Raw genomic sequence first — 25,326 nt, 5'->3', positions numbered from 1 at the left:
AGAAAGGGATAAGCCATTGCTGACAAACAGTCATATTCGAGAATTTATGTTGATTTGATCTAGTTTTCAGAAATATCATTCTAGTTCTTGATTCTTAAAAGTTAAATTGGTGTCAAATAGTTCAATTTCCAGTTATATAGAGTAACTGGACCTAATGCATTTATTTCTTTAAAAAAATTAGTGATTATTGTTTATTGTTTTCAAGGAAATAAAAATCTTGAAAGCACAAAATTCATCTTGAGTTCTAACTTTGTTTTTGGTCATGCTTTGAACGATAAGATGTTATTCTAAATGAAATATGAACAAAAAATAGTGAAAGTTTTATTAGATTGGACTAGAAACCGATCATCCCATAAATCACGTAAAAGAACAAGTGGAGCTAACGTGGCGACGATCGAGGGTCATTTTTCTTACCTCCTCTCATCCTACAATTGACAAATATTTCCAAATGAGTTTAACACGATACTCAATCACATTTTATGAAAATAAGAACCCCAAATCATACCTATCTCACTTACCTCCACCGGCTTAAATTAGATGTCGTCCTAGGTCTCCAACTTGCAATTTTTAATTGGCCGTTGAATATTAGTGGGTTGTTATAAGATTATATCACGAGATTCATAGTACTTACTTAGCTCTATCAAATCGAAGAAGATATAGGAAGCCCAACAATCATGCTTAAATCTGAAGTTTGTGCACGTTCAGAAGTCGCAATCTTCATGATTACGCGCCCCCCCTTTTTCCATCCCCTTCGTCTCGATCTCTTTTCTAAGATGATTGACAAGAGCGTGCACTGCAAACCGAGAGGAGGCGCGTGAGCAACTGGGGATCTCTTTTTCCTTCTTCCTTTTTTTTTTTAACATTCGGATGAGGTTCGACTCATGATTACGAGGAGACCGTAAAGCGAGGGGAGTCGTACCGCAGGTGGCGGTTTGAACGCGTGTTGAACATGCATATGTGCTTTTCTTCTTTTGGCCTTTTCTGTGGAAAATCCACAAGGAAGAAAACGCCCCTTTGAAATTTTCATCCAAATACAAAATTATATAATTTTGCTTTTAAAAAAATAAAAAAATTAACGGTAGACATGACCTTAAACCATTTCCTCCCGACATCTTTCGGATATTAAACACACAGGATATTTTCTCCTCTTGGAGTAGATAAAAATACAAGGACAACTGTGATTGAATGAAACGGTACGAAATCATATAATTTTTTTTTTATAAAAAAAAATTAATTCTAACGTTATTATAACGTTTCCCTCTTGCCTGAGGAAAGAAAAGGCTGATGATTTCACTGTGCCCACGTTTTTTTCTTTATCATGGCAGATTGAATAATATGAACATACTAAATTATTGTCCGATCCGCAAATAAAAAAAGATTCACTCCTCAACTCCCGCACCACATGCAATTATTTCGTAAATTAGAAAAAGAACATTTATTTTATTTTATTTTCGTAAGTAATATGCAGATTTTGAATTTAGAAAGCGGCGCGATGATTTTCTATCTTTCGACCGCTTTACAAATCCTAGCCTTTGAAAAAACTCATCTTGCGGGGGAAAAAGAAGAAGATAAAAACCGAAATGGATAAATCCAAGGAGGCATTTCCTTCGACATATAGCAAATATTGCAGAAGGTAAATTTGAAAAGTAAATTTGAAAAGCTGCTATGAAAATATGTACATGGAGTGCCCCTCCATACGCCCTGCCGGTCAAACATTGGCACAAGCCATTATTCTGTTCAAAGTCTCAAACTGCAGCAAAGATCAAGTCTCTCGGCAATTAAACTGCACCATACCAGTCTTAAACAATTAACTGTAAACCGACTCCAAATGATTAGGAGATGCCGAGACAGCAGAGAAACAAACGACCTCGAAAATCCAAATGAGACGGGCGCATCGTTTCCGTCGGGACCTCCCGAGCAAAGAGTCTAGCAATAAAAGTCTCATGCATCAATAATGTAAGATTCAGATGGTTCGGAATGATAGTCTGTAAGAACTTTATTCTTAAAGAGGTGACCCTGCTGCTGGGTCAGCAATGTCGCCGCTGTATCTTTTAGTCGTCCGATACGATCACAGGCTCAGAAGTACCACCATCTCCATTGGGTTCGGGGTTTTCTGCCTCGTCAGGGACATTCTGCTCTTTCATTTCCACATCGTCGTCCTTAGTGACAGCCGAGCTTGAAGGTTCAATCCCAGGTAAGTTAGCATCTTCACCAGCGGCAGCATCATCTGGAGGCACATACTCTTCCCGCGTGCAATTCTCACGGGCTAAGGCTAACCTGCTTTCTGTCGTCGACGTATCTTCATTTAACTCCTGCATTTCAGTGTCTGCCATGGCAGCACTCGCGCTGCCATTTTCTTGAGTGAAGGATGCAGAAGTGGTTTTGGACGATTCAGCCTTTGATTGTTGACCTGGACCAACCACTGGATCTTCTGACTTAGGAGGGTCACCTGACTCAGGTGTTAGGATTCGAGTTATGCTTTCAAAGGCGTTTTCAAGCGGAATAAGGTTCTTCCGCAACTTATGACTGGCCGGGCTGTCAGAATAGAACGTCTGCACTGATTCATGAACATTATCCTCAACAACCTTGCACATCTGCAATCAAGATGGAAAAATTAAAGATCAACCGTGGAGCTCCTCAGAAGAAAAAAAAGTTTCATGGACAGAATTCATCTTCACAGCACCAAAGCCAATGTGCTAACGTTTCGAAATAAAGTTATCATAGACAAATGTGATAGAGGCACCTTGTTATACACCCGCGCAAGCTCCATTCGGTCTGAATCATCATCACAAGCAACAGTGGAGATTTCCTCTGCAGCTGTTGACAAACATACAATGAACCACGGGGAAAGAGTTGACACAAAAGAGTCATCCAATCAATGTACTTCTTTGTGGACATAAATAGATAGTTCTAAGTTCTAAATGCAAATATGTCCTGCATCTATTGCCCAAAATGCAGCATTCCTCTCTGTTGTATAATCCCTATCGTGTGCACATCAAGTGAAAAAATGAAGAATGGTCGTATACTTTCTACCCTTGATCTCTACTTATCAGCATAAGTCCAGTTTGCTTAGAATATTTCAACCCCCATAATCTATAATTATTATGAGTTTTTCTTGACCAACATACTATATTAAGAGCTGAAGTTAGTGTTCAAGCTCAGATTCTTCTTCAAACGCTTAATTGTCCTTGATCACATAATATATCATAATATGCCTAACTATGTTAGGCAAGGTTCTTTTAATTCAATATATACCATTTTACAAAAAATTTAAGGACTTGCATATCCGAACTATAAATCAGGTTGCAGTAGAGGGAAAAATATTTGAAAAAAATGGTCGCACACGAAATCAGCGACCGCCGTTTGGAATAATCCTGCGTTCTCCTACTCAAAATGGTCACATAATTAACTTGTGAGAAAAATTTATATGTAAAGGATTTAAAGATGCGAACTGATTTCCTCCCACCCATACACTAAATGCCATTAGAATGGAATACACACCCCCTTGGTTCCCTTTCATATACTTATAAAAGATAATATTCATCAAAGAAGTGTGCATGTAATAAAGAAATAAATGCATCAGCACATATAAGCAAAAAAAGAAAAAATAAGAAAAGAAGAATTTCTTTCTATAAAAAAATAATGAAAGATGTCATTATGAGGTCCACATCATTAATAAGCTTGAAACAATCACCCAAAATTGAAGACTAGGGAAGGTTCCTTACCAATGACTTTAATCTGAGGCAGCTGCTCAATTATCTTCATATCAACATTATCAGAGCTTGGAGGGGGTGCCTCTGGTGCTCGAGGTTCAGATTCAGGCGCCTCAGAAGCATTCCCATTTGCTCCTAACTCTCCCTGAAATCAATTAATCAGTGGAAAAAAGTATCAGCCAGGCATGAATCAACCAAAACCTCAATGTGATATGATGGAGTAACATAAAATGCTCAACGTTAATAACAAAGTTTTGCCCCGTTCAGATCAATGAATCATTTATTTTAGCCTGATGAGAAACCAGATGGATTAAATGAGTGTTTGCAATATCAAAAGTTTACCCAATACCCTGAAAAACTTGTAGTGGAAATCCCAAGGGACCACACCCTACTCTGTATACTACGGGTAGAATAGAAAAAAAGGGGGTAAACACCATTTAAATTAGTATTGGCATCTACGAGCTAATAATTTACTCCTCATTTCTAATTTAATCCAGTTATTCCAGAACTGGTCTACCACATTTGATTTCCCTATTATGTTCATTCTGAACCCAATCATACCCCGAATCTTCAAAATTTGATGCAGTCTCCATTATGCAGACAGTGAAGCCCAACACAGTAAACTATAAAGCCACATTCCTTGAAATTACTTCAAGCAGAACTTTCAGTAAAATAATTTCTTCATGGTAAGTGTTCAGAAACTGGAGAGATTTAAACTCACAAAGTAATCTTGCTGATACTCTGCATTAAGTCCTTTTTCCAAAAGAAGCACCCTTTTCTTGATAAACTCAACTTGTCTTCTCTGCATATCTCTATAATGATATAGAAGATTAGAATCTTGATACACCTGTCCCTGGGTGGCAGTTTCAGTCACTCTCTGTGATACATTAACGGCTGGATCATTTCCATTGCCATTTCCCTGGGGCTGGTTGTTGCTTGCAGTTGCATCAGTACTATTAGTAACATTTTGAGGTTGAACAGGAACCTGTCCTGGGATAGGTACATTTATAAAGGGGAGATTTAATTCCTGACAGATGACCTCTTGAACCCTCAAGTCCTTGTCATCCACAATAGCTTGCCATCGTCCATATCCATGCCTTCAAATTCAAGGACAGAAATGATACAACGAGAATCAAATTAATACAAACAGGAAGGTTTACTTCTCATTCATCAGGTACACATGATACCCTAGACCAGCAATCTAGTATGACATCCCTACTAATAGAAGAAATTAAATGGAATGACACTTTTCAAAAGAAGCCAGCCTAAGCAGATCTGAAAAAGGCACTTTTCTTGGTACAAAGCGATATATTGCTCCTACATGATAAACCAAAAAGGAGTAAATGAGAAGCTTGAACTCTGGTGGAAAAGTTTGGAGTCTACCGGTTTTCATGTAAGGAGTAGCATAAAATCAGTAAGAGTAGGGGTTCGCTACTTGAATCCATTTTGCAAGAGGATGGAAATTGACAAATACCTTACTAGTAGAGCAAAAGAAAGATGGATTACATCAAGATGTACATGTGGTGTTTTGGCTATTGCCAAATGCCACTAAAGCAGAAGGGAAACCTATAGGGTGACAATATGACCAGCAGTGCTTTATGGCACCATAATGCTGGGCGGTCAAACACCACCAAGTACACAAATTGAGTGTAGTGGAGATGAAAATGATTCATGGATGTGCTGACACTCTAGGAAAGATACACAATGAATGAAATTATTTGGAGCAAACGTGGGTGAAGGGCCTATTGAAGATAAGATAGCAGATACTCTTTCAAAGTGTTTTGCCATGTGAGACAAAGGCCTCTGGATGCTCCAATGATGAGCTGCTGAAATGAAGAGTCAGGCTATATAGGGCATAGAAAACCAATTTTGAAGAAGAAGATTTAAAAAGATATGGACTTTTTATTTTTTTCAGAAGACTTGACAGAGAACCGACCGCAATAAAATAGAACACTTTCATATAGTCCACAACTACCTAACAAGATAAGAATTGGTTTGTTGATTGTGGTGATGTTGTTGAAAAAAAAGTGCTATTTAAGTTCACCTAGCTTCTGGCAACTGGAATCATTTTCTATCATGCAGACTGGTCCGATGAGTGCCATTGGAATCTCAGTCACATCAGCATGGAAAAAAATCAGAAAAAGGATTAGTAAATTATTGAGTCGCTAATCTTATAAGGATTCATTCATTACTAAAAGTAGTATGAAGTCTCCTGGGGAAATGCTGGAGGCAATGATGGGACATACACTGAAGTGAAATCTGGAAAATTCGCTCTTAAAAACATAGTAATTTGGAGCACTTGTTAGATACTAACCATATGAAACCAGATGTCAGAGCACCAATTTAGTAAATAAACAGGTTAGAAGGCATACTTGAGCACAGCTCGCAGTAACAATAAATCATGTTCCTCGTTCCAAAATTTTCCAGGCTTCAATCCAGAATAGCGCAATAATATTTCCTCTGGAAAAAGTGGTGCCCCAACATTTTCTGATGCTGACAGCACCTACATTTTCAGAAAATGCTATCGCCATTACTCATGGCTGAACTGATACTATTCAGCTTGCACATAACCAAAAGTCAAAGGCCAAGAAATGCACAAGAGAGACAAAACAAATAAGATGGCCAATTCATGTAATAACAATATATTATGAAATATACCCTACCCACCCTACATAAAATGATCCAATCATAAAGCTACATCAAGTTTGTATCCCCAACTGATTGAGTCAGAACATTATGTAGGGCACAGGGAAGCAGGCTGTAATTCCATATACTTCTTGATTACGTAAGCCCCAGCTCTAGCAGACAAGCAATTCTTTTTTTTTTCTTCTTTTTAGCCATAGATCTCTTATTGCAAAATGACCAGGAAGGTGCCAAACCATGTGACGGATCTTTAGTGAACAGCACACATGCAACTTAAATTCCAAATTTATCTAACCTCCACAAGTTTGTTTAGCAGACAGGCATGTTTAGCAGACAGGCATCTTCATCTTCTGAAGTCAACAATAACATAAATCTCCTTGAATTCTGTTGAAAGGTAACTTACATTATTTTAAAAATTAAAATCCCCTGTAGTTACATGTTATCATTTTTGATAAGTAGGCAAACATCCTACAATAAAACAATTTTATTTTCTAAATCTTCATATGCCGAACTGAATTTATGAGTGTGTAGAGCATTGTTCGGTACAGATTCTTAGAGACTGTATGTGGACACCACCACCTACAACTTCTTCAAGTTATGATTAAAGACACGTACATCATATGACCAAACTCTTCAAGATCAGGCCAAAGAAAGCAAGTGATCCTTCAATATGAACTATCACAATCAAAATAGTTTACTTTGAGTTTTAAACTGCAAGCACCATTAATAAGTGCAAAAGTTAATTCAGGGACTGAAAGTGAAATCGTGCACCATTGGAAGGAAGAAAGCTATCAAGGCAGAATCAGTAACACATAAAACGACCGACAGGCCAAATCTTTCCATGTGAACATTAGGAAAAAAAACAACCTACATATGAAATGAATATGAAAATTTACAAAATGATAAGCTTAAGCTATAGAATATACATAAATCCTGATCATGGGTACTTTTTATCCCTGATAAGGACCAGACCAGAGAAATTCCTTTGATAGATAGGCTAACAAAATACGTCTTTGGTGCAATCAAATGCCTGCAGTGATTCCCACCCAGTAGCTGTCATAAAGTACCACAGTATACAGCCAGTATCATAAGCCATTGACCTCCAAAATACCTTTTTACAAATAATCATTTAATGGAGAGATTATCTGATGACTATTAAATAGCTATCATGGGATCTTCCCTGGCAAATGAGCCTACAGGAGCTATTACTCGTACACAGCAGAAGCTGGCAACCTTTTCCTTGCAAGATTTGTTTGAAAACTAAATAACCTACAGATTTTTTTTTTAATGGGAGTGCTGGGGGTTGAAATTTAACCATACAAAATTTGGAGAGAAACGCTTGGCTGCTAGCCAGCAGGTGCTCTATTGGTAAGCATTATACATATTTTTTTCTCCTATGCTCCATTGCCTTAAGATTCAGAGACTTTGAAATGCGTCTCTATCATTCTTGCACATTAGTTTGCCCACAGGCAGAGTCTGTTAGCCGGTAACTCTTAGGTTGGTCAAGGTTGAACTGTTGTAACAATATGGAAAGTCTTGTCTGTAATCCCTGCTTCCATTTTTTTGACTATTTGGAGGAGAAAGATAGGCAGTCCTTCAAAATGAGGGATGTTGCATTATTTAGATCTTTTTCAAATACTAGGTTGCAAATAGGAGGAACCACATTGGTGCAGTTTAATATCATACACTTGTCAAAGGTCAACTTGATGTCTGTCAAAATCGTAAGAATTGCTCCAGATCAGCTTATCTTTTCACTCAGATAATCAGTGCACTATGATATCATACGCTTATCAAAGATCAACTTGATGTCTGTCAAAATCGTGAGAATTGATCCAGATCAGCTAATTTTTTCACTTAGATAATCGCATTGATCATAGCCCAAGCATCAAGCAAATTGCCTCAGACCTAATGGACGCCAAATGGCCCATCTCTGCATATGCTATAATTGATTCCAGTGTTACTAAACAAGACAAATGCAAAAGACAAGCACAAAAACCCAGCCCACCTGTCAACGAATGACTTCAATATATGTTTGTCTGATACACTGACAGAAAGATTAAAGCACTACTGACAAAATTACCTTTTCCTTTACCAGCATCAATTGAGCAATTCGGACAAGGACATCTTGTATTCTAAGTCCTTCCTTTGGTACACCATCTGTAAAAAACCATCATGAGAAACAAGGCACAAGAAGCAGCAAGATAATTAACAAAATGTGACATACAAAATCCCTAGATTTAAGTAAACAGAGGACACAAGCACTAATTACCTGCAAAGGTTGGCAAATCTGTAATTTCTTCAGCGATGTGACTCAAGAATAGTCTTCCGTATCTGTAAGAACAGATCCACTCCTTAGCAACACCAATTATAACTAGAACAAGTACAGCTTTAGGAGGAATACAATTATGGCTTGATGCTACTCAAACGTGCATGGCATACACATTTATCATGCCAAATATCAATCCAAAATCCAAAAGTGATGACTTCAGCCAATTATATACCAAAAACTAATATCTTGCTGCAATGGATATTTTACCAATGTGTAGTATGATCGACAGCTGTACAATCATACACAGCACACTATGCATATAGTAAGCTGAACTAAATTGACAAAATAACTGGAATACTACAAGTGCAACCATGCGACAATCTACACTCAATGAAGTAGATATAAACATGCACCATATAAGGACAAAGCAGTGATATGAGCTGAACGGCTGAACTTGCAACATTGCTCCAGTTTCAGTGATTGCAATGTATTCGGAACTTCCTTTTACAGAGAACCTCAGCATATTCCATTGAACCTGAACCCCCCTTCTCTTCTCTCTCTCCTCCTCCTCTCCCCCTTTCTCTAAAAAAAGGGGGGAAGGCCCAAACTAAACATCAAATTGCAATATCCCACCATAAGCGTACCAAGTACTCCCAGTAGTCTTATATATAAACCTGGAATAAGCTTCAATAAGTCAATCCTCCAATCTGTCTTAATTGACAGTATTAAGATGCCTAAAGCATACTATATGAGAAGAAAGAAAGATCATAATCGCCTATTTAGACCTGTGCTATCTAGTGATCCTGAGAAAAAGGGAATTGATAAAACCAAAACTCATTCTTGAGGAAAATTGAAAAATGTAACTCAAACATTTCTGTTCAAGTGTATGAGTTGCCTAAGTAACACATAACAGCACCTGCAAAAGTTCATCCAACAGAATATATCTTATACAGAAAATATCAAACAAAAGAGCAAAATATTAGAATCATGTTCCAATCCCTAGTTTCCCAAAACTATAAAGTAAGATGGTAACACATTACTCTTTAATTTCCTCATAAGTCTTCTGCTTTAAACGGGGAGTAAATTCCTTCCAGTCAAAGTCACCAACTCCAAATCTGCATCAGAGCTCCAAGTAAGTCTCATTATAAAAGTTTATTCTTAACTCATAATAATACATTTTCAATAATAAGCTTCACTTTCTAAAATGCAGAATCCACGATAACCTATGAAAAAAAAAATGCGAAGTAGAAGAAGAAGAAGAAGAAGAAGAAGAAGAAGAGAGAGAGAGAAAAGAAAGAAATTGTCTGTTCATCACTGCACAAGCTTGCAGGATTTAATCTGAACCCAATAAATGGATACTGAATTTTGCATATACAGAAGTAAACCTCATCAAAATCTGCACAAAGGCTGCCCGCTGATTTTGATTGAATCCCAGTACCCTAAATGATCGTCCTTCACCTTCCATAAGAGGAAGTGGCTCCGTACTGTCAACTGCAGAAACATGATCAAAGATGAGCACTTCAGTGAAAAAGCACAATATGGTAATCAAGCACAAATTGCACCGGCTAAAATGGAAAAAGAAATTGACATACCCCTAGATCTCTTTCTATAAGGCCTTCTTCCAGTTTGAATTCCAGGAAGAGCAGCTTCACCATCAGTGGATTCAGCTTCATAGTTATCATCCTCATCTTCGGAACTCACATCTTCCAGTCCGGCAAGATCGTCATCCTCAACAGATACCATCTATAAAATTCACAATAACCCAATTTGAATAGAACAAAGTTTGAATGTTCAGATTGATTGTGTGTTAATGATCGCTCTAGACCTCCAAACATATAACAGGAAATAAGGTAATTCTATAAAAATGAGAAATTCTTTGACAGCCTAACAGAAAAAGTTCCCTAGAGCTTGATTCATTCAATAATCATCATCAACAGCACACCCGAGCCACTTTCTTATAGCATGGCAAAAACATGCAGTACAAACCTGTTTTCGACTTCTCTTCCCCTTCCCCAAGGCATTAAACTCCTCGACTTTGTGCACTTCATATCTATCTCTTAACAGCTCTTCCCAGAAATTTGTTCTTTCTGAATTGCTCATGTTAGATTTACTCTCTTCAGCAGCCTTCTGCGCTTCTTCTTCAGCTACAGCCTCTACTTCATCAATATATTCGAAATTCGCCACCTAGAAAAAAGGCATTTATAGTGATTCATAGCATGATGCCCTAAAAATGAAGAACCGACACTTGGACTCTACTCCATGGAGTGCTCAGCAGTAAGTCAAATTGTTTAGATCATAGATATCACCAATAAGTATATAGAGGCTCAAGCAATGGAAGAAGGTCACATAAATTTTATGAATTCAAATGGAGAAACTAAAGTTCTAATAGCATACATCTGAATAAAGTGTTGGCAGTCTGATCATTTCTAGAATAAGCCAACTCAAGACATGCAGGGACTCCCATTTGTGTAATCTTTGTCTCCTTGTGAAGTTTAGTTTCATTCCCAGAGTATCAGCTTAGCTGCTCAACCCAGCCTTCATTGCCAGGTCACAAAAAATGACACAGTGTGGAACTAAGCCCATAAAGCTCGCAATTTCTTTACAGTTATTAGAAAACCTTCCACATCTAAGTGGATCTCACAAAAAAGATTTACCCCACCAGAGAACACAGAAGCCAAATCGCCAGTGACTATGATAATAAAAAGAAAAAGGAAGGCCTGTGGTGATATGGAATACAGAAGGAACATCCTAGAAGGACTTTGATCCAGGTCACATCCCAGCCAGTGTCTCGCTTTCTTGATTAAAAGACGTGCAACAAGGCCAAATGCAATGATTTAGAATTGAGAAAGTGTGAAATTAAAACGTGAACAGGTTATACAGTTCCTCGTGGGGAAAAATGTACAGTGAAAGGTCAAATAACTGTCAGATAGCAGTATGTCAGACCATAGCCCTAAACCTCATGCCTATCGAAAGATTAGTCCTAGCAAGGAAATGTGCGATTCAGCAGCCCCAACGAAGTAAAACAACAACCACAACCCCTAGCCTCCTCTTCCCCCCTTGAAAAGGAAAAGAATATCAAATCGAAAGAAATTATCGATCTCCTCTGGTTGTGATTCGCTACCTCTTTGCCTCAAAACATTGCACCGTGAAGCAGGATGGATTTTCTTGATGAAGGATGTGAACAAAAGGTGCCTGCTTGGCTGTCATATACTAAAGCCCTACCAGGTACAGAGCTGATGGAATGGGAATAGGGAGAGGTGGTAATGAATCAAAGTCAACAAATATTGTAACTTCATAAATGGACCAATAGCTAAGGCTTTTACTTGGCATCTTTTTGTGGAAGAAAACTTAATGTGGTAAGTACATCTTAGAAATCCATGTATTATTTAGTATCATAGTAATTCACACCTACAAAATTTAAACCATACATTCATTTCTAAAGCGTCATCAAACAAGGTAACTCAGCGAGTGATTATTATTCTCGTTCTCAATTTTTTTCCACCAATTCCTTTTATTTTATTCCCACTTTCTCAGTCCTGTTAACCAGACAGACTGTCAGTTATCCTGCCTACCAATGATCCCTCATCCAGGAGTAAAGAACTGCCATTTGGAGAGTCTCATAACTCCTAAGCCACTTCTTTCTTGGAGATTAGAAATCTAAAACTAAATGCACTGTGTAGTTTAAGCTCACTAGACAAAGACAAATCTCCCATCACATCACACAAAAGACAAAAGTTCTATAATTTTCAAGGTTGACGCTAAGTTAAAAACCTTGAAGGCCTTCAGAAATCCATCATCTTCATCATCTTCCACTGTCGTCTCTTCAACTCCAACTTGTTCTCTATCAAGTAGTCTGTTATAAAGCATGACAATCTCATGTTGATTATTTATAATTTTTTAAGTAATGGAGATAACAAAGATGGAAGCTCACCTATCTATGGCAGCATCGTCATAGTGAATTTGGCGGGACTTTCCAGCTTCATCATTTTCATCAGCAAATAGCTCCTTTGAGCCATATCTTATTATGTCATCTAACTCTTCCTGTGACCAGACAATAACAGATCAGAACTCTCACCACTAGGAGGGAGGGGGGCTGTACTGAGGTGTGGCGATGGGGGTTAGAAGTAGGTGTAAAACTGGAGTTCTTTCATGATGAGCAGAGATATAGTCTATGTATTACACAAAAGAAATTCCGCAAACACATTTAAGTGTTTAAACAGGTCTAAACTGCTCAAAGGAAGTTATCTATATTTTCACTTCTGAGAGAGGGAGTTATCTGTGAGGATGGGTGCTGTCCACCTGGTTAATGTTTTGAGCCTTTAGCCTTCCAACCACCAGATGCTCCAAAACCATCTTTTTCTTAGTCATTTGCATCATCCTTTCTTCAATGGTACCTCGGGTAATCAATCTGTATATCATTACCTGAGCACAGGAAAGGAACCTCTTTCGTCAAGACAAAAAAAAAAAAAAAAAATACAAAAAAACGTCCTGCAGTATATCTAAATAACAACACTAAACTGTGTTGGTTTGTCCAAGTCGATGAGCCCTGGCCATTGCTTGTAGATCAGCATGTGGATTCCAATCACTGCAAAAAAAAAAAAAAAAAAAAAAAGTGGACGAAATTTCCATTAGAAAGAGAAAAATAAATGCAGGCCACATAAGGAAAGCTACCCATCATTAGCAATATCTAAAATGTTGACATAAACTAGACTAACTAGAATGCCTTAATCACGTCATAAAGGAATACTTATATAAACACTGTCAACTAACTCCAGAACCAAAGAAAGAATAAAAAAATTGAGGCAATCCCCCACTCTAAAGAGAAATACATTCCATAAAGTCTCCAACAAAATGGCTGGAATAGACAAGCTGAAAAACGCCTTATTCGCGTCTTTTCTAGCTTTTTATTATCCCATTCGGACATTAAAAACAAATAATAGGAGAAGTAATGATTTCTGCTTTCGAAAGATCCTTCAACTCCTACTCATGAGATATATCCTCAGTATCTGTTCAAAACTAAGAGATACTCCGCCCATAAAATTTCTAGCAATTAGCTTTCAACAGATCTAATGTTCTTGTACCTGAATATAAATTGACCTAGAGAGAGAGAGAGAGAGAGAGAGAGAGAGAGAGAGAGAGAGAGAGGGAGGGAGGGAGGGAGGGAGGGAGGGAGGGAGGGTGGGTGGGTGGGTGGGTGGGTGAGGCCCAAGCAGGAAGAGAGACCTTAGGGAGAGAGAAGTCAAGTGTGAGACATAGGGGGAGGGAGGAGAAAGAAAAACTAAAAGAACTTCACCACAATAACGTGTAGGTGACCAATAATTATATAAAAACTGAACATAGATACTAATCATATTTCCTACTGTTAAAAATGGGCAAAGATAGGAAAGATGTATAAATAAAAGTGCACTAGACGAACACCAATATATAACACGTCATGCATTAAATGATATGACAGTTTTTAAAGAAACTTTGCACAATTTACATTTTGCATAAATCATTCAAGACAAATTTCTCAATTTTATTAAAGAAAACACATACTGATTAAAATCAAGGAATCCTTGATCAATCAAGTGTTTGTTACAAAGTTTAAAGGAACTAATTGCTTAAATAGAAGTTCCCCAAAAAAACACGCTCAAATACAAGTAATGTCTGCAGAAGGATCCACAACAGATTAATTTGGTATCTCTCATTATTTGATATAATTAGAGATACATAGTATTAGATATACGTTTATGGAAAATGATAATTATCATTTACAAATTATATCTTTAACCATCCACAAGTTGTTTCCAAATACGAAACAAGCCCTTACTCTTACAAACAAAAATATCTAATTGCAATATGATGGGAGATGTCATGACCCAATTAAACTAATTGGGTGTCCAATAAAACCAGACATCCAACGTCATAAAAATAAACACCTACATTGTTCTTCTTCATTTATGGAAAATACACTTTATGTTTGCCCAAAGAACAGGTTCCAGATCTAGTGATAACCAACATTAATAACAAAAAGAAAAAATAGATTCCAGAATTGAATGAGAAACTGTTGTACTGAGAGAGTAACAACACAACATCTCTGATCCACAAAAAAGTATCTAATTGCAATATGATGGGAGATGTCATGACCCAATTAAACTAATTGGGTGTCCAATAAAACCAGACATCCAATGTCATAAAAATAAACACCTACATTGTTCTTATTCATTTATGGAAAATACTCTTTATGTTTGCCCAAAGAACGGGTTCCAGATCTAATGATAATCAAAATTAATAACAATCAGAAAAAATAGATTTCAGAATTGAATGAGAAATTGTTGTACTGAGAGAGTAACAACAAACAGGATCTCTGATCCATAAAAATTTTGGTTGAAAGGGGGAAAAGGAGTACTGCTTAAAGAAGGAGATAAAGAAACTTTACCTTTCCAGGCTCCAATTCACTATGGAGTATCAAATACTCCATAGTCCTCCAAAACACACCACGTAAACAAGATTATCCCCATAACATGCTTACACAAACAACACACTACATGTCCTCAAACCCTCCCTATTGGATTCCTTGTTCTCACAAGCGACATCCTCCAAAGTTAGCCCCAGGTATAAGTTTTCTTGCCAAATAAAATAGATTCTCATTTCCTCCTATTTCACATTAATTACCGTGGGAGAGGAAAGGCACCTCCCAAGGAAGATAACTATGTCAACACCATTATCCATCTAACATAGATATGACAATAAAGCAAATCCTCTTTTAAAAGTTTTTAGTTCAACAAATCACAGATTGCCACATACATAACCAATGTACCATCTCTCAGCTTACTAATTTAGGTGCCAAACCACTTAATAATATTTATTCAGGGCAAACTCTGAGATACTATTAGAAATTAGGATAAAATCAACCGTATTACCTGTCGTATATAATTACGGTGTCTGCAGTAGCAAGGTTTATTCCCAAGCCTCCAGCTCTTGTAGAGAGAAGGAAACAAAATCTGGTGGAGGATTTCTGATTAAAGCGATCAATACGTACTTGTCTGTCTGCTCCACCTACCTTGCCATCTATCCTTTCATATTGCCATTTCTGCATGGGAATATATGATGTGAACGCACCCATTGTATAGGCCAATAATGACATTAGAACACTAAATACCACAAATTACATGCCAAAAAGAATAAACATTCAAAGTATTGACATCAGATGCATACCTTGTAAGTGCAGTAATCTTCAAGTAAGTCTAACAAATGCTGGAATTGTGAATAAATAAGCACTCTATGTCCTTGCTCTTTAAGCTTCACCATCATTTTGTCCAACAGCTGCAATTTTCCACAAGATTCCAGGAGTTGTCTGTCGAAAGATAAGTAGAAGAAGAAAAAAGGGGACTCATTAATTTGAACATCGAACTAGCAGACCATCACAACATCGGATCAAATACATGGCTGCTCTCATAACCATGTCAAGTGTTCTAGGCAGCAAATCACATAAAATTCTGTGAAATGCAAACATTAAAGCCATCTTCAGTAACACGATACAAAATCAAAGAGATCATGATATACTTGTAGGCTTCGCCACTATCTTCTATGTCCGGTTCAACTCCCTCTAGCATGTAAGGATGGCAACACAGTTTCCGCAGTTCCATAATCACATTATTCAAAGATATCTGCCACTCAGAACAAAATTTAATTAGAATGGTGTTGTCAAATATAAAATATAGCTCCTTCCAGTAAATCTCTCATTCTACCTGGGGACCACCTCGCCGTGTTAGTATCTGATAATTACGGGTTAGAATGGCCTTGTAGTATTCTTTCTGTTTTGCACTCAACTCAACACGTAAAATAAGTTCCTTCTTTGGGGGCAGCTCCTTCATGACATCTTTCTTTACTCCTGCAGTATCACACAAATTTGATTCACATCCAATAAGAAGACTAAACCTATTGAAAATGAAACTCCCATTACATATGGTAACCATACGTCTACTATACCATGCATCTACAACCATACAAATATTCTACTCGCGAGCTATTGTCTCCAATCAGTATAAATCCTATCCAGGACGTCACTGGAATTTAACTTCACTGAGAGAAAACATTTGATTCTCTAATTTAATTGCATCTTAGGGATAATTATTGTCACTTACAGTGAAGAAAAATTGACAAGGGATACAAAAGGCCAAGAAGATGAAATAACTCTTTCAGCCAAAAGTGTTGACAAAAAGTCGTTTCTTCTCCTTTGTAAAATGTGAAGCATTTGCATCACTAGTTAGTCATGCTTCAAAAAAGGTGTGGAGCCAGCATTTTATGAAGTCTACAAAAGGCCAAGAATATTTATATCTCTTTCAGCCAAAAGTGTCAACAAAAAATTGTCTGTTCTCCTTCGTAAATCGTGAAATGTTTGAATCACTAGTTTAAGAGTCATACTTCGGAGAAGGTGTGGAGCCAGCATTTTATGCAGCCTTATAATCTGCTCCTCCTGATTGATGTCCTTAAATTCTTCCTGGAATTCTTCCAAGCTTCCAAACTGCAGGCACCAAAATCGATCGGGGAGGTATCAGCCAGATTCAAATCCATCATAGATCTAGAAACAGTACTCTGATATATTCTAAATGTCCATGTAGACAAACCTTCCCAGCATCAAGAAAATGCATAAGCATAAAAAGCTCATCCAGATTATTCTGAAAATGTACCAAACAAGCAGTTGTGAGTAATTGTTGCCAATAACTTAAGTAAAACAATGGTAATACAAAACACAGACATGAATAGAAGAAAAGCTGGAAAATGGAAAAATTCCATACACAAGACATCTAATCCTTAGTTCTGTTACCGCAACTAAGACACTGGTGCTTGGCTTAACTATTCCATGCTTTAACCAACATCCAAAGTTTACTCGCTGTGAACCACCCACCCAAGGTAATTCTTCTAAATTAATTACACACAAAATTAACACTAGTCTTGACTCCACCAGGAAAAAGTAAAGGAACTCAGACTTGTATCAACAAAAATGCTCCACTGACATTCTCTGAATGAAAAGATACTATAAGGTTGATACTAACTAATGACAGAACCAATAAACAGACCGTGTGGTTCAGTGTTCAGAAGGAAAGATTGACAATTTAACCAAGAAATTCAGTCAGCATTCCAAACTCAGTCGCTCAAACCCCAGCCCCAACTAAGTTAGTAAACACCGTCCTCAAATTGTTCTCAGCACACGCCACAAGAGGATGGAAACAAGATTATACGCAGAATTTAAAAAAAGCTAAATCTAGCTGCAAATGTAATTGGGTTTGCTTATCCCATCAGTCTGTACGGCAATAACGGTTTTTCTTTCCACATCAAGTCAAGAAATTAAGTAGGCCATAAGCTGTAAAGATATGGGCAATGAACTCATGACATTTTGGCTTGCACCTCAAGAAAACTACACCCTCCATCATCTTTAAAAAAATAATGGACACGTGATTTTCTCTATCAAAGGCTTCAATGGTCTGTGAATCAAACATAAGCTAAGCATTCAAGTAGGAAGTTGTTATAATAAAAAACACTACAAGATTTGAGTGAATGCAGATCTAGCTATAAGTCGAAAGTTGTTCAAGTGAATCCTAATACTTGGCAGTACTGTCATTTCACACTTAGGACAGGATAATATTATAAACAACTCACCTGAAGTGGGGTTCCAGTCAATAGGACTCGATGTCTGCTTGAATACTGCTTCAATGAGTGGAACAATTTAGAATCCTTATTTTTCAAACGATGACCTTCATCAACAATCTGAGGGAAAACATAGGGTCAAGCCTTCATCATGTTGGGTAATCTTTATGAGTTCAATTACCAACAGATCTTACCATGCATTCCCACTGAATCGGCTTCAATGATGCTGTGTCCAGATTAATCATCTCATACGATGTTAAGAGGACATCAAATTTTATCCTATCTTGCTTGGTCTCACTAACAAGCTGGCCAGATTTTTTTTTCTTGAGCTTCTTGCTCTTAGGAAAGTAAAATTCGTAGTCCCGTATAATGGCACGAGCTTGGGAAGAGCCAACATACATGACCTATGAAAGTACAACCTCACATCAATTGGTCACAGATACTGCTGATTAAATATGATGCAATAAGAGTTTAATATACATACGACATTCAATTGAGGTGCCCATGTAGCAAATTCCCGTTCCCAATTCCGCAAAGTAGAAAGTGGAGCTACAACTAAGAATGGATATAAATTTTCTACAAACAGAGATGCTAAAAAAGCAATACTCTGTATAGTTTTGCCTGCAAAAAACAAAGAATAGCTTAACACAGAAAACACAAAAGCAAATTCAGTGCATAAATTTTCCTCGTGACAAAGACTTACCGAGACCCATCTCATCAGCAAGAATCACATGTGTCTGTTTAGACCAAGAGAAGCGTAGAAAATTAAGACCTTCAAGCTGATATGGATGCAGTGAACCTTCATTATCACAAGCAACAGATGTACAAAGATAAGGAAAAAGACAGAAGATAAATCGAAGCAGCAATATGCAACACCAACAAACAATGAGAATTATACCGCCTGTAAGAAATTCTGGACTCTGTTCATACTGATGAAACTCCTTCTGCTTCTTCCTCAGATCGGAAGAGTCTCGAAGGCTACTCTTTTGTTTAGTATAAGATGATCTGCGAGACCTGGTCTGTATTTGATTAAATTTTTCAATTTCCGGCTGGAACGCAGATATATCCGTCTCGAATTCCCAGTAACATTCATCATAGGAAAGCTCTTTCCACTTCACTAGATATTCCTTTCCATCATCATTTCCCCTACAGCATTCAGTACACAACACCACGCTTAATAATAAAAATAAAAAATCCAAATACCAATAAATCGCCAGATGAGAACGTAGAAAAGATCAACATAGCATGGAAACTGAGGAATAAATAAAACCAGATCAAAAATTAAATATTTTCTTGACTTCCAAACCAAGTATAAAGAAGCCAATTCTTCTTTATGACAGTCTAAGTTGGAAAAATTGAAAAGTACTAGCAGCACAACGGATGTACAACATTATACCTAGGAGCACTAGTACTCAAAACCCCACCTCAAGAGTAGATTAGATAACAAAAATAAATTGATCTCCCAAAGAACTAGAGGTCAAGATAATCAAACCTGCATGCAATAATCCGATCAACTGTAGTCCATTCTGGTCTTATGGCAACAAATTCATCGTCGGCATTATTGTTTGATGCCATTTGCTTGTGGAAGTTGTTCACCTTTGTCTTTAACCGTGGAGTTGACTTGAAAGCTTTAAAAAACTCCTTCTCAGGGATCCTGAGCAGAATATACGATGGAAGTTGCATAACAAGCAAAGCTGAACACCCAACGAAAAGTTGGATTTCCCCAGCAATAGCGAAAGAGACACAAAAAGTAAAATCATAGAAGTAATCAATCTCATATGGCAATTCTCATTACTGAGAAAATGATGCAGCCTAAAATTACCAGGTGCAATGCAGAAAGGACAATCCCTTCCACTTCACAAGATATTGTTTCACAAAAATTTGCTTTGTACCCAGTGTAGAAGCATCACTATCGTCAGCTGCAGTGGGGCGCATTTCACAGTCTAAAATCTTCTCAATATCATTTAAGGGGCTAACCTGAAATCACAAAATACCAGTTCTCACATAAGCCGAACAATTGAAAAGTTGCCAAAAGAATGAAAAGAGAATACATATAATGGAGCCATACACATTCAGGACATTTCCAATTGCTGGGATAAGGAGCTTTGAGTGGCGGAATCAAACACTTGGCATGGTAAGAATAATTACACGTCTCACAGCACAAAAGATTTTCACTTTCACCACAGGCTTGACATGAATCTTCCTTCTGTTAATCAAAGAAAGCAGATAACCGGTTCAGAAATGAAAACTGCATCATTAAGGAAGCAACTGTGATCTAACTTTCATTTAGAAAACTAAACTAGATAACTAGGTTAACATAGTAGTATTATTATAATAACAATAAAAATGGCAAAACCAAGAATACGTGTTTCGAATCACAGTACTAAAAGATATAAGAAAAAGAAAATAAAACAAATCTCAAGCACTGCACAAAAGTACAGTGAACACCCAAATCCAAATTAGGGCACAATTGGAAGCCACTTTCCGTCACAAAGCTGATTAAATGATAGTATGCAGTCCTTACTGTCCATCTTTTCCAGCCCACTCCTCTGTTTCCATCTTAAATGCATACTCTCAAGTGTAAAGGAGAAGCATCGATTTAAACATGCTACACTCATGGAAAAAAGGAAAAATGGAAAAAAAGGATGCTAATACAGACCGCGTCATCCCTGACTATCTTTTCTAGCTTGTCCTGAGTCACCCCAGGTTTTCGGAGAACAAAATCATCGTCATCCGATTCATCTATACTGTAAATTGGCCTTCGTTCTGATCTAGTACGTAGCCGTTCGACCAAGCTGCTCATATTCTGCAAGGCGAAGATAATTGCTCGTTTAATGAACTCATCACATAAAGTAAAACAAAAAAGCAAATCAAGAAGCAATACGTAAAACTTAAACTTGATGTCTGCACTACTGCAGAATAAAATCGTAGTAGCATTTAAGAGGCAACAAAAATAAACGATGATCCACCACTCTATAAACTTTGGCACATAAAAAGAAAAGATACAAGAAATCATACCCACACATATTGCTATCATATTAAATGAAACGAGATTTCTTGCATAGACTAGTCACAAAAAAGGTTATCATATCCACTAAACCAAACCAATTACTATTATAGATCTTAATGGAACTTTTAAAACCTTTACATAAAAGATCAAGAGGGATACCAAAGGATCCTGAAGATCAATCTTTGTGACGTATAAAGTAAAAGTTGGAAAATCTCCTTCTCTGTCAACATGGATGTATGCAAACATAAGCATAAAATCTATTGCTAAAACCACAAAGATATGAACAAATCCACAGGATCAAGGACTCAAGTAGTTTGGGATGCTCCTTCTTATCAACATTATCACATCCACGAAGTTACTAATGTTCGCGATTGCCATTGGCAAGGATGCTTGTAAGAAAGAATCGTTAAAAATTCACGACAATTATCTTCCTGAAAATTATCTAATTACAAGCCACAAGTCTTATGCCATTACTCCTAGAAGACCTGGACTTTCGAAATTTTTTGAACCTCCCAATTGATAATACGCCACCTTAAAAACACAACTTTAACCACCTAAATTAACAAAGGAATGTTCACCAGTGCAAGAAACTAATTTTTTTTTTCCCTTGTTCAGACTTGGCCATTATTCAAAACCTGGTTATTACAGTTCTTGGATCTACAATATAGTATGTAAACTTTTAACTTCATCTGACATCTAACCAAAATAAAATCAACAGCCACAAAAATTTTCTGAAACACCTAGAAGCTGATGTTAGCAGAAAAACTTAGGGAATAATTTCAAGAAAGAAAAGAGAACCAGAGTTGAGACAGAGAAAGAGACATAGAAGTAGAAGAAGAAGTAGAAGAAGAACTGATTGCATCTAAATAACTATTTAAAAGCCAACTAGAAAAGGTGACAGCTAGAACATTTCTCTAGCGCAAATTGCACCAGCTGCAGTAACTAAGATTGATAAGCCTGATTATTTGTCATTCACGAACTTCTTTCCCCTTCAAGAATCCTTGTTCCCAAGGACAATGTTGTATTTGAAACTTCATCATTGCATTAAGCTGCCACTTCTTCTTGTTCTAATTCTGCCTTTACACATTCCATCAGTTCCCGTTCTCTTTGTTTCCTCATATAACAGAGTTATATACAAGACAAAAGGATTGAAAAGATGACAACCAAACATGAATGCAAGAAATTTAATGCTTGTGAAAATATAACCAAAAACTTCCATGGGGTACATGATACTACAACCCAATGCAGCCATTAGCTCTTCAGCCAATAGATGGGGAAAGAATTTGAACTCTTTACTTCCACTTAGGTACCTCTTTAATTAACCATTAGCATCAAACCTCCCATGCTGACATTACACGTTCCATAACTACTTTTCTGTATCACTTTTCCATAACGAAGCTCCACCTCATCTTCTACTATGCCTTTGCCTTTAATATTCTCAAGCTTTTGCCAAAATATTTCCTTATCTTCGCCAAAAACAAAGTCAACCAAGAACTTTGCCTCCATCTAATTCTTCAATTTATTATTATTTTATATATATATATTTATTTTATTATTATTTTATATATATATATTTTGCAACTGTGGACTGGAGTCCATGATGAATTTTGTAAATTCAATCGGTTCAATTTCAAAGCATGTGACTGGTGTATTGCTGCTTGTATTTGGCCAAGAATAAAAGGAAGCATTGTTGTTTGCGGATCCTTTCGTCCACTAAACTCTCAGTCATCTTAATTCCAAACACTTCACTCAACTGAGGAATGTACAAAAGAATCAAATTAAGGCTATCGGATTCGGATTCTCTTCCTTCGCGAATCCACATCTACAAATAGTTCTTCAAATACCTCAAATCTAAAGGAGTCCCTCGAGAGGCAGGGTCCTTTGAATTGCACATTTCAAACTCATTGAACCTGCAGCAGACGTCCATGAGAAAGTATGACACATCTCAGCAAACCTAAAAGGGTGCCCCGCGTAACCTTCGGGCAAGATCCCTAACCAAACCTTTGAATTACTTATTTCCTAAGAAAAGAACGGCGAACCCGGAGTATGAAATGAGAGAAAACGGGACAGCTATCGACGAAATGAAGAACGCGGGAAGACGAATTCCGAACTCCTGCCGACCTCAACGAATCAAACACATCGAACACCAGTGACAAAAACCAATCGCCACTGAGTAACGGTCGAAAAATCCGACCAAACCGACTGAAGACGACCGGAATCAAACAGCCTGTCGCTCAGAACTACACGCGATTCCGCGACCGAGATCGATAGCCCCGATCATTTCCACACGCGCAGGCACCGAAGTAAATCGCAGGCAGGGGCTTTTGCCCGGGAAAAATGAAGCGGAGGAACGAACCTCGGGCCAGGGATCCGCCGCCCGAAGAGAGGATCGAGCTGGTGGACGCTGCCGTCCAGGAGCCGCCGCCGCTCCTCAGAGGTCGTGGCTCCGCTCCGCCGCCGCCGCCACCCGCCGCCGGAGATGCCGTGCACTGTAGCAGAGCCGCTGGCCGGTAGAGAGAGAGAATTTTAGGGTTGAAAAGTTGAAAGATGAAGAAATGGAGGGGCCGCTGCAGAAGATTATAAATCAGTCGCGCAAAAGGAAAAAGGCGCAGGATTTTTACCTTTTTTGTTCAATTTCGTCCTCGTCCTCCAAGAGGTTCTTCCAATCTAGTCACTTTCTTGCTTGGGAGAAGTGAGTTACCTTGCTTTACCTGTTAAAATTGTTGGAAAATTGGGGAAAAGTAAATTATTTTGCGGATTAAAAGGAATAAAAAATGTGGGAGAGGGGAAATGACATAATTTTGCTAGGATTCATACAGATAAAAGGGTGGATTTATGGATTATGAAGCTAGAAAATAATGTGATGAGCAGAAGAAAATTTATTGAATCAATGGTGGAAAAATATCGACCCTACTTCTATCTTTTGGATATTACTATTGTGAGTTCTGTAACATCCCGCCCGCCAATCATTTAAAATATTGTTAGGATGATATTTGGCTGGTTTGGTTTTGTTTTCTGTGGCCGAGAGTGGTGTTCGGACCGCTTTCGCACATCTCGGTCCACTTTCCGGGATAATCTTAAAGGCGTGCTTCCCCTAGATTAATTCAATTTTACTTTCGTAATGCTCCAAAAAGAATTACCCCAAGACCACAAGAAGAGAAACAAATTCCATTACCATTAAGCCAATATCTTATTGGTTGGATGACATCTAGCATGTACTTTGAAACCTTTTTGGGCTCCATATGCAGCCGAGTGACCCATTAATGCCTATTGTGGAAGGTAAATCCACCCATTGAATTTGAGTAAATAACGCAAGATTTCGCATTCAATAGAGGTGACTAAATTACAAACTGAAGATAGTAAGTGAGTCGAGTTGATGATATCTAGCATTTAAAATATTACCAAGACTTCGTTTGTTTAGAAAAAAAAAATGACTTGAAAAATATTTTCCTCAAAATTTTTGTATTTGTCATCTAAAATAATTAATTAGTGAAAAATATTTCATTATCAACAATAATTTATGTCTAAATATTTTGTGAATGGTGAAATTCTTTTCCATTTGTTCATTTTTATAAGCAATATAAGCAATTATTTTTAGAAAAATATTTTCCGAATCATTCATTTTTGCTATAACAAATTCACCATTATTACATTGTTGTTACAATATTTTTGTGATTTCTTGAATGTTCTTTTCAATTGGTTGTCATTGTATTCTTTGCGCCAACAACTAGAGCCTTTGAACTTTACTAATACAAGCCAATTCTCTTCGAGAGAGCCAAATGCTTAAGTTAATTAAGTTTGATAAAGATTTTCTTTTCACAATATGAAAAATTAATGCAAATATCGGTCCTTTATACTCTGATTGTTACACAGATTTTACTATATAAATTAGTTGGCCTTTGTATTTTAGAAACACTCACTTTAAATATCGATTCAACTCCAACTTTTTAACAATCACTATTTTAAAAGCACGGACAATTTTGCTTTATCTTTACATTTTTTGTTTTCTAGATGCATGGTTTCCCTTGTGACCATCCAACAAACACTATTTTCAAATG

At 37.3% G+C, this 25,326-nt stretch overlaps 1 protein-coding gene across 1 annotated transcript; it reads right to left on the bottom strand.

Annotated features, from left to right (window-relative positions):
- Positions 1–1,613: 1,613 nt before the first annotated feature.
- Positions 1,614–23,819, bottom strand: LOC104452684 (CHD3-type chromatin-remodeling factor PICKLE). The gene is made up of 31 exons (XM_010067150.3): positions 23,625–23,819; positions 20,918–21,064; positions 20,327–20,464; positions 20,081–20,235; positions 19,751–19,912; positions 19,157–19,404; positions 18,962–19,057; positions 18,743–18,879; positions 18,453–18,662; positions 18,271–18,378; positions 17,238–17,288; positions 17,035–17,134; positions 16,359–16,501; positions 16,174–16,277; positions 15,826–15,964; positions 15,531–15,700; positions 13,144–13,210; positions 12,925–13,047; positions 12,557–12,666; positions 12,397–12,478; positions 10,612–10,809; positions 10,218–10,368; positions 10,011–10,116; positions 9,666–9,740; positions 8,626–8,687; positions 8,437–8,513; positions 6,086–6,216; positions 4,435–4,810; positions 3,726–3,858; positions 2,744–2,817; positions 1,614–2,594 (listed from the first exon to the last, which is right to left on the bottom strand). Exons 2-31 carry the CDS (start codon positions 21,059–21,061, stop codon positions 2,052–2,054), a joined length of 4,413 nt encoding a protein of 1,470 aa, XP_010065452.2. The 5' UTR covers positions 21,062–21,064; positions 23,625–23,819; the 3' UTR covers positions 1,614–2,051.
- Between the last annotated feature and the right edge of the window lie 1,507 nt (positions 23,820–25,326).

Source organism: Eucalyptus grandis, chromosome 7 (assembly GCF_016545825.1).
Source record: "Eucalyptus grandis isolate ANBG69807.140 chromosome 7, ASM1654582v1, whole genome shotgun sequence".
Lineage (NCBI taxonomy): Eukaryota > Viridiplantae > Streptophyta > Magnoliopsida > Myrtales > Myrtaceae > Eucalyptus > Eucalyptus grandis.
This window is presented reverse-complemented; position numbering and strand designations above follow the sequence as displayed.

Bases quoted from the DNA above. Each gene is read 5' to 3' on its own strand.
- LOC104452684 (XM_010067150.3), bottom strand. From the start codon at position 21,061: ATGAGCAGCTTGGTCGAACGGCTACGTACTAGATCAGAACGAAGGCCA. The intron at 20,465-20,917 runs GTCTGTATTAGC...TTTGATTAACAG, and splicing joins AGATAGTCAGGGATGACGCG to AAGGAAGATTCATGTCAAGC. The intron at 6,217-8,436 runs GTAATTTTGTCA...CTGAAAATGTAG, and splicing joins TGATGCTGGTAAAGGAAAAG to GTGCTGTCAGCATCAGAAAA.